Raw genomic sequence first — 9,746 nt, 5'->3', positions numbered from 1 at the left:
GTCGGAGGGGCATCGAGTTAGATCCAACAAAGATAAAGTCTATTCGGGATTTGCCTCCTCCAAGAACCAAGAAAGATGTTATGAGTTTGTTGGGAAGATTGAATTACATCAGTCGTTTCATTGCTCAGTTGACCTCCACGTGTGAACCCATATTTAAGTTGTTAAAGAAAGATGCGGCAATCAAATGGACAGTTGAATGTCAAGAAGCTTTTGATAAAATCAAGGAATATCTGTCAAATCCGCCAGTCTTGGTCCCACCTGAGCCAGGCAGGCCTCTATTCTTGTACCTGACCGTCTTGGAAAATTCTTTTGGTTGTGTCCTCGGGCAACATGACGTGACCGGAAAGAAGGAGCAGGCCATTTACTATCTGAGCAAGAAGTTTACTAGTTATGAAGCAAGTACACTTTATTGGAAAGAACTTGCTGTGCTTTGACATGGGTCGCTCAGAAGCTGTGGCATTATTTGCAAGCTTACACCACCTACCTCATAACCAGGTTGGATCCTTTAAAGTACATATTTCAGAAACCAATGCCCACTGGGAGATTAGCAAAGTGACAGATCTTGCTCACGGAGTTTGACATAGTCTATGTCACTCGCACGGCAATGAAAGCCCAGGCATTAGCGAATCATTTGGATGAGAACCCGATTGATTATAAGTACCAACCTTTGAGAACTTACTTCCCAGATGAAAAAGTAAATTCAGTTGAGGCAATATCTGAAGACACTCATGCTTGGAAAATGTTCTTTGATGGGGCGGTAAACGCAAAAGGTGCTGGAATTGGGGCAATTTTGATCTCACCCACTGGTCAGCACTATCCAGCCACAGCTCGGCTTCGGTTCTTCTGTACAAACAACACCGCCGAGTACGAAGCTTGCATTATGGGTATAAACATGGCAATCGACCAAAATGTCGAAGAGTTGTTGATCATGGGAGACTCAGATCTGATTATCCGGCAAGCCCGAGGAGAATGGGATACCCGAGATGTTAAGCTTATCCCTTACAAGAAGCATGTGGAAGACCTCAGCAAGCGATTCAAGTTAATAGAGTTCAGGTACATTCCTCGTTGTCACAACGAATTAGCCATCGCACTTGCTACTTTGGCCTCGATGCTGCCGTATCCAGGCAATACTCACATAAATCCCTTGGAAATTCAAATCCGGGATAGGCATGGTTATTGTAATACAATTAAAGCAGCACCAAATACCCAACCATGGTACCATGACATCAAAAAGTTTCTGAAAACTCAAGAATACCCCGAGCAAGCCAGTGGAGACCAAAAGAGAACCATTAGACGGCACGCGAGTGGTTTATTTTTGAGTGGGGATGTCTTGTACAAGAGAACTCCGGACCTCAATTTGTTAAGATGTGTTGACGCAGAAGAGGCTGGAAGAATCATGCATGAGGTACACGCGGGAGTATGCGAGCCTCTTCTTTAGTCCGGACCTCAATTACATGGATGACCATGGAAAAGGACTGTTTTAGTTTCGTTCGGAAGTGTCATCAGTGTCAGGTGCACGGCGATTTGATTCATGCACCTCCCACAGAACTGCATCCCATGTCTGCACCTTGGCCATTTGTCACCTGGGGCATGGATGTCATTGGGACAATCGAGCCAAAAGCCTCAAATGGACATAGATTCATACTAGTTGCCATTGACTACTTTACAAAATGGGTTGAAGCAATCACTCTCAAGTCTGTCACCAAAAAAGCTGTGGTAGATTTCATCACTCCAATCTTATCTGCCGTTTTGGCATTCCTGCAACTATTATCACAGACAATGCTGCAAACTTGAATAGTCATTTGATGGGGGAGATATGTGAGCAATTCAAGATAATGCACCGGAACTCTACTCCTTATCGGCCTAAAGGCAATGGTGCCGTTGAAGCAGCAAACAAAAACATCAAAAAGATTTTGAGAAAGATGATTCAAAGTTCCAGGCAGTGGCATGAAAAGTTGTCGTTTGCATTGTTGGGATATCGCACTACTGTGCACACATCATTTGGAGCCACCCCGTATCTTTTGGTTTATGGCACGGAAGCCGTAATACCCGTCGAGGTTGAAATCCCCTCTCTCCGAATCATTGTTGAAGCCGAAATTTAAGACAGTGAGTGAGTTAAAACCCATCTGGAACAATTAACCTTGATCGATGAAAAGCGAATGGATGCGGTCTGCCACGGGCAGTTGTACCAACAAAGAATGGCTCGTGCCTATAAGAAGAAAGTGCGGCCTAGAAGTTTTGAAGTGGGGCAACTCGTTTTAAGGCGTATTCTTCCCCATCACCAGGAAGCAAAAGGAAAATTCGCTCCTAATTGGAAGGGCCCATACATCATCAGAAAGATATTGCCGAGAAGAGCATTGTATCTGGGCGATATCGAAGGAAATGATCCTGAAGCAACTGCAAATGTGGATGCAGTCAAAAGGTACTATGTTTAGTCTTTCTGTAACAACAACATTGTCCGATTGGGAGGACGAAGGCTTTTATTCTCGCTACCCAAACACTATCTACCCTTTGCAAACCCATTTCTGCCGGTTACTCTTCTTTGATTGCCCTCTTTGGAACTTGAAAGTGTTATTGAAAAAAAATGAAAAAAAGAAGAAGATGTTTTCCTGAACTACGTTCGACTTGATTCCGAAAGGATACGTAGGCAGCCTCTCTATGGGGTTCAGTCACACCAAAATAAAAATCCAAATTTCCTCAAAAGTGAAACTGGGGCAGATGTTGTAATGGTCCTGCGATAATCCAGCTTGAATGGTTCCAAAGTTGTAATTCGATCCAAATCATTTTTACCCAAATCCTTTCAAGTCCTTTCGATCAATCGGTGAGAATGTTCAAGGATCAGAGAATACAGCTACTTGGATCCAATGCAATAAAAATGAGAGAAATAAAATGAGAGAGTCTTATTGGTGAAAACCCACACGGGCACCATAAGGCAACGGTGAGCAGAAAAATTGAAAATGAGAGAGCCTAGTTAGTGAAAACTCGTAAAGAGTACTATCAGGCGACGGTGAGAAGAGAAATAAGAGAGGTCGATTGGTGAAAACCCGCAAAGGGCGCCGTCGATCGAAAAGAAGACACCCCCCACCACTGAAAGAGTCCTGGCCAGGTTTCTCGATTTGGAGATGTGGTTCACAATGAGTTGGATAGTTGTGCATATTGGGTATACAGTCCAAGAAGTATGTCATGTCTATTGAAGTTTGCATGAACCCCAGATAAGTCCTTCTTTCCCCCAAAAGGGACGCTTCTCCTTAAATTCATTTTTTCTTGTCCTTTCTTTACTTTTCCTTGAATCTCTTTCGGTCTAACTCTGTTCCGAAACTAATACAAAGAAAAGGTGGCAAGATTAGTTTTACAGGGTTTTGTTTAATAAAATCCAAGTCCAAAGAAAAGTACCCAGCCTCAGTGGGTGCATCAAGTCGATCCCAACTGGCCATGATAGCCGATGCTCTGAAATCAGAGTTATTGAAAATGAAAAGAAATCCAAAGTCAAAAGCCCCTAGAAGCAGATTAAAATGAAAGGGCCAAAGCCCTATACGGGTGAGCCATCGTGATAAATTTTGAAAAGTTGAGTTCCTCGGTTTTAGGAGAGAGACTAATCTTTAAGAAAAGCCAGCAAGCGGCAAAGGTTCTCGCCAAAAGAGTTGGGCCGAGATCAAGTGATCAAAAACAATGAAGGCCACAAAACCGACCACCGTTTCAAACTAACAATTGTTCTTTGTTTGAAAATTGAAACAGGTGCAATCCAAAGCAACAGTGCAAGAAGCAGGTGTAACCAAAATGGAAAAAGAAATGTGCAAGCGCTAGAAATAGCTTAGCAACAATAATCAACCCAAAAGGGAAGTCTCCTCCAAATTCTTTCCTGCATTTTTTTACTAAAAAATGAATTGAAAAAAAATAGATAAGAAGAAAATTAAAAAAAAGGTAGTTTAGAAGCCCCAAAATCAATCTTTTACTTTTTTGTCAATATTAGGGCTCCAATCCCTGAGTTGAGATTTTAGACATAGGGCTTCCATTCCCTAGTCGTCTTTTACCAACATTAGGGCTCCAATACCTGAGTTGAGATTTTTAGACATAGGACCTCCATTCTCTAGTCGCATTGTTTGCCAACATTAGGGCTCCAATCCCTAAGTTGAAATTTTTAGAGATAGGGTCTCCATTCCCTAGTCGCCTTTTTGCCGACATTAGGGCTCCAATTCCTAAGTTGAGATTTTTAGACATAGGGCCTCCATTCCCTAGTCGCCTTTTGTCAACATTAGGGCTCCAATCCCTGAGTTGATATTTTTAGACATAGGGCCTCCATTCCCTAGTCGCCTTTTTGCCGACATTAGGGCTCCAATCCCTAAGTTGAGATTTTTAGACATAGGGCATCCATTCCCTAGTCGCCTTTTGTCAATATTAGGACTCCAATCCCAGAGTTGAGATTTTTAGACATAGGGCCTTCATTCCCTAGTTGCCTTTTGCTAACTTTAGGGCTTCAATCCCTAGTTGAGATTTTAGACATAGGGCCTCCATTCCCTAGTCGCCTTTCTTTTCTAACATTAGGGCTCCAATCCCTAAGTTGATATTTTTAGACATAGGGCCTCCATTCCCTAGTCGCCTTTTTGCCAACATAGGGTATCCACTCCCTAGTCGAGGTTATTTTAGATATAGGGTTTCATTCCCTAATCTCTTCCTCCTAAAGACACGCAATCCTTATTTTATCGCTTTCAAAACAAAACAAAAAAAAAGTTTAGATTTTAGTTACAAATAACTTACGAATTTTTCCTAGTGAAAATTGGGGCAGAAAAATTTCGTTCGTTTGTTTGTTTTGGTGTCTGAGCAGGTTTGGCCACGAGGCACAAGGTCTGAGACAACCAAAAGAATGAGTCTCAATCCAAAATAAAGAAAAGAAGAAAAGGAGCAAAAAGAAATGAACTCAAAGTGTTGATGTGGAGAAAGATGTGGACTGTTCAAGTATGATTGAAGTCACAAGCTTCGCATGTCCCGCCTTGATCCGAAAAGCTGAATAAGAATGAACCAGCAATTGCAGCTAACGAGCATCAAGATTCAGATCAAAGTCTGCAGGAAGAACCAGTCAAGATCAAGGACAAGTTTCACAAGACTCATATATAGGAATCTTGTAACTCATAGCTCATAGGCTTGTTTAGTTTCTCCTTGATTTTTGATATAATAACAGGATCGCGAATCGGAGCCTCGACGGAACCTCACTCGACTCCTCAACTCATCATTCCATCATTTTTCTTGAACTACACGCGACCTGATTCCCTTATAACCTGGGATATGTAGGCTGTCCAAAACCAAGACTCGGTTGCACCCTTTCTCTTTTCTCTTATCCTTATTTCTTCTCTTTTGAATAAAGATATGTTCAAAAATTAGTCACATAACTCACCTTATCTTTGCTTGAAAACTCTTCATGTTTCCAAGCAAAGAGGAGCAGCTATGAGCACATAATTTTTGACAATATTTAAATTTTTTTTGTCACTTCTTTTATGTAAATATTTTAGGGGGTTTTAACATACAAATTTTTAGCTTTGTTATATTTTTTATTATAGGTTAAAAATACAAAATTTTAGAAAGTGAATTATTACTATTAATATTATTTTATTTTTATTCTTATTTTTAAATAATAATAAAAAATCCAAAAAATATTAATTTTTTTTTTTAATTTTCGGGAGAGATTTAAAAAAATAAGAAAAAGGGAAGTATGGAATTAAAAAAAAAGTAAAAGTAGGTGGAATTCTCTTTTAAAAAAGTAAAAAAAAGTGAAAAATTAAAAAAATAAAAGTAAAGTTTTGTGGAAATTTTTAAAAATAAAAAGTAAAAGAAAGTTGGAATTAAAAAATAATATAAAGGTAGTTGAAAATTTAAACAAAATTAAATTAAAATAAAGTAGAATTTTTTAAAGAAAAGTAAAAGAAAGTGGATTGTTTTTTTTTAAGAAAAAAGTAAAATAAGTGAAATTCTCTTTTAAAAAAGTAAAAAAAAAAGTGGGATTTTAAATAAGCTAAAAGTAATTAAAGTTAGAATTTAAAAAATAAAAGTAAAGAAAGGTGGTAATTCTTTTTATAAAAAAAGAAAAGAAAAATGTAAGTGAGATTTCTTTTAAATAAAAAAATAAAATAAAAATTAAAAAACAATTCTCCTATAAATAGAAGAGAAATATTTGATGAAAAAAAGAGAAGAGGGAAGAATATTGAGAGAAAACAGATTTTCTTCTTCTATGCTAAAGAGAATTTCTACTAGTTTTATTCTTTCAACCTATTTCTTTCAACAAAAAAAAAACATATAGTCATTCATTACCTTGTTTAAAAAAAAATCTAAAAAACAGGAGCTAAATCACACCAAAATCAAATCCAAAAGCTTCAAACTCAATTTAAAAGATAGCCCAAAATACTAGCCCGAAGAGGTCGAAGTCGAGTTCGGTTCGAAAGGTTTCTGCTCGTTGCCTCTGATTGTGGTTCATTTGCACATTAAATTTGATGGTTGTTTGCTCCATATGTATTGAATAAGATCTTCATCTATAAAAGGTTCATTCTTTTCTTAACCAATATTTCCATTATTTTTCTTTCACCGTATTTCCTTTTGATTTGTATATTATATTTTGGTTATCTACCAACTTGAAAGATATGAACAAAAAAATGAAGGAAGAGCATCAAGAAATAGAATTCGTGAAAGACAGAATGAGTTTCTTCAATGAGATTGTAGTTCATAGGGAAAGATAGGAAAATGTATTCAAAATGGAGAGAGAACGATGTAATAGCTTGGATCCAAATTAAAGGATGTTAAGTCAATAGCAAATTTGATACCGACATGGGTGATTAGGTCCATAATAACTCAAATCATATATTTCTTCAATAATAATTCCATATTCATAAATCATGACCTTGCAATAATCTCAAAGTAGTTTTAGGAAGAAACATAATCATGAATATTTGTAGTTTGCTTTAAATTGAATACAATCCTTTTAGAATAATCGAGGCGCGCCATGCCAAATAAAATCTCAAAATTCATGGCCCTCATTTAATTAATTTTAATCCTTAGAAATCGAGGCGTGCCATTTAGTTGAATTTTCCATGGCCCTCGCAAACTTGAAAGTGCGTAGTTGCTTTAGGCGCACTATTTTTTTTTAAAAAAAAAAATTTAATTTTCTAAACTCGGGTGTGCATTTTATGTGACCCAAATCCAAATCTCAACAACGTTAGATAAAATGTGTCGTGGACCGCGGGCGCATTTCATGTGACGTGGTTCAATACGTGTTTTATATGACGTTGAATTTTTCCAAAAATTTTTTTTAATTAAAAGCGGCTAATAAGTTAAAAATATACCATAGGTTGAAACATGCTTTAAAAATCAGATAATAGGCCAATTGTAATAGTTTAAGCGACCGTGCTAGAACCACGAAATCCGGGAATGCCTAACACCTTCTCCCGGGTTAACAGAATTTCCCTACTCAGAATTTCTGGTTCGCAGACTTCAAAAGGAAAGTCAAAATTTCCTCGATTTCGAATTTAAAATAAATCGGTGACTTGAGACACCAAATAAACTATCCCAAGTGGCGACTCTGAATTGAATAATTAATCTCATTTCGAATAATGTCACTTAAATTGGAAAAACTCCCTTATATACCTTCGAGTGTGTAAAAAGGAGGTGTGACACTTGTGAGTCAGATGGATTCCAATAGATGAAATCCAAAGTCCATATAGCTCTTAGAAAATTAGACTGGCACGCATGACTCCCTTGTTGGGTCCTTTTACAATATCTGACTCAATTAGAGCTTCAAAGGCATTAATACAAATCTGAAATTTTAACAAAAAAAAAAAAAACAAGAACTTTGCAAATCACACTCCAAACTTTGATTACAATTAAACATAATTCTGAATTAAAGTTACTACCTACAGATTCAAATTACTTCTACATAAAAAATGTTATTGCTAGAGGTAATTACTGCGGCTATTCTGAGTTTTAACCCAAGTTCATATTGACCAGATTTGTAACTCAACACCATAGAGATTTAACTTTCAAATTTAAGAAAATTAGACTTAGTCTATCGAGATTCAAACTTATTAAAACAACATTAACAGATTAATGACTAAGAAAACTTGTCCAACACAATTATCCATTCACAACAAGAAAATGAGCTCTGTTGCCTATTCATGCAAAAGCTCAAAGAAACAATCACCAAGTTTTCAAAGAATCACAAGCAGAGACATTGGCAGTTCGCACTTAGCTAAACGATTGCGATTTCAACTGAGATCTTTAGCTATTCACCACAAAATCAGAAGGATTTAGTCAACAAACCAAATTTGAATATAGTCAAATATAGCAGTCATGTCACTCAGTTTATTCTCTAATCACACCCAAATAAGATTCCAAAATGCTATTCCAAATTAGTTGAACCATGGCTCTTATCACATTCGAATCAACACCAAAAAATAAAATAAGAAAAAGGATTAGAAAAAGGAACCTGAAATTGAGCTTTCGATCAAACTTCGGCCGTGAATATACAGTGAGAAATCCAGTAACAAACTGGAATCCGAACTGAAAAGGCAACAATGGCCGGAAATCAACACCTCGAACAGCAACGAAACTGAACGACTTCTCGATCGAACTCCATCTTCAAGAAAAATCCAGATCGAAAAGAAGAGACGAAACATATATATTTTTCGAATTTTTTAGACAGTAATCGAAAAAAATAGAATTAAAGAACAATGAACTTATTTCTTTTTTTATATATATTTTCTTGTTCTGGAACTAAACTAAAAATCAAAAATGAAAATCGACAATTAAAAAGAAGAAGAATGTTTTCTAGAACCCTAGCTTTCCTCTCATAATTTTCTCTCCAAAAAATTCTCTCACTAAAACAAAATGACCCCCCGATATATAGAAGCTCTAGAAGCTTTATACCTCCTCTCCAAGTCATGAAAAATCTTACTCTTTCTAGAAAATTCGAAATTCTATCTCTTGAAATGAGTAAAAGACAAGTGGAGGGAGTAGATTGAGTGAGACTCAATCCTACATTTCGGATGAGATGAGCGTGTGAGGGAGAATGAGGAAAATTCGATTTGTACAAAATCCGTTATTTGTCAGGCCACATAGGGAATGAGAGGAGAGACCACGTGATGGTTAGGGAAATTTTCGGTGAATGTGGGCGGTGGTGGTGCGGCAGAAGGTGGAGGAGGAGTGGGGGCACCGTTTGGGAGATAGGGGGAATTAGGTTTAGGGTTTTGGGGTGTTATAATTGGGTTTTTATATGGTGATGGAAAATAATAAGGGTTGTTGGACTAGATGGGATAAAGGGTGCAGATTAATAAGAAAATTGGGGTGGGTCGGCCGGGTCGGTCAGATTTGGGGAGTTGGGCTGTGCGAAATTTGTGAGAAATTTGGGCTATTGAGAGCTTCTTTGGCCCAAGCTCAATACAAAACCCAACAAACAACCTTTCTTTTTCTTGTTTTAATATTTTCTAAATTAACTAATTTAATTCTAATTAAACCAGCTTTGCAACATTAATCAAATTACTTATTTTCCTAATTGATCAATTATTTCACTAATTAACTTATTAATTAAAACTAAAATGCAAAATAAGGCAAAACAAACTAATGTATTTTTGTATTTTAATAATGTAAACTAAATTTTAATAATGCAAGTAAAAATATTAGAATGAAAAAGTCAAAAAGAGAATTTGATCATTTTCGTAATTTGAAATGCTACTAAAACATTCTAAGAGTGAAAATGAATGCCAAAACTA

General features: G+C 36.8%; 1 protein-coding gene across 1 annotated transcript; it reads left to right on the top strand.

Moving 5' to 3' along the window:
• The first annotated feature begins 892 nt into the window (after positions 1 to 892).
• LOC138881778 (uncharacterized) lies at positions 893 to 3,804 on the top strand. The gene is made up of 2 exons (XM_070162042.1): positions 893 to 1,405; positions 3,736 to 3,804. The coding sequence occupies exons 1-2, from the start codon at positions 893 to 895 to the stop codon at positions 3,802 to 3,804; spliced, it is 582 nt and encodes a 193-aa protein (XP_070018143.1).
• Positions 3,805 to 9,746: the final 5,942 nt, after the last annotated feature.

This window comes from Nicotiana sylvestris, chromosome 11 (assembly GCF_000393655.2).
Source record: "Nicotiana sylvestris chromosome 11, ASM39365v2, whole genome shotgun sequence".
In the NCBI taxonomy this organism is placed as follows: domain Eukaryota; kingdom Viridiplantae; phylum Streptophyta; class Magnoliopsida; order Solanales; family Solanaceae; genus Nicotiana; species Nicotiana sylvestris.
Note: the sequence above shows the minus strand (reverse complement) of the source record. Positions and strands in the feature narration are given on the sequence as shown.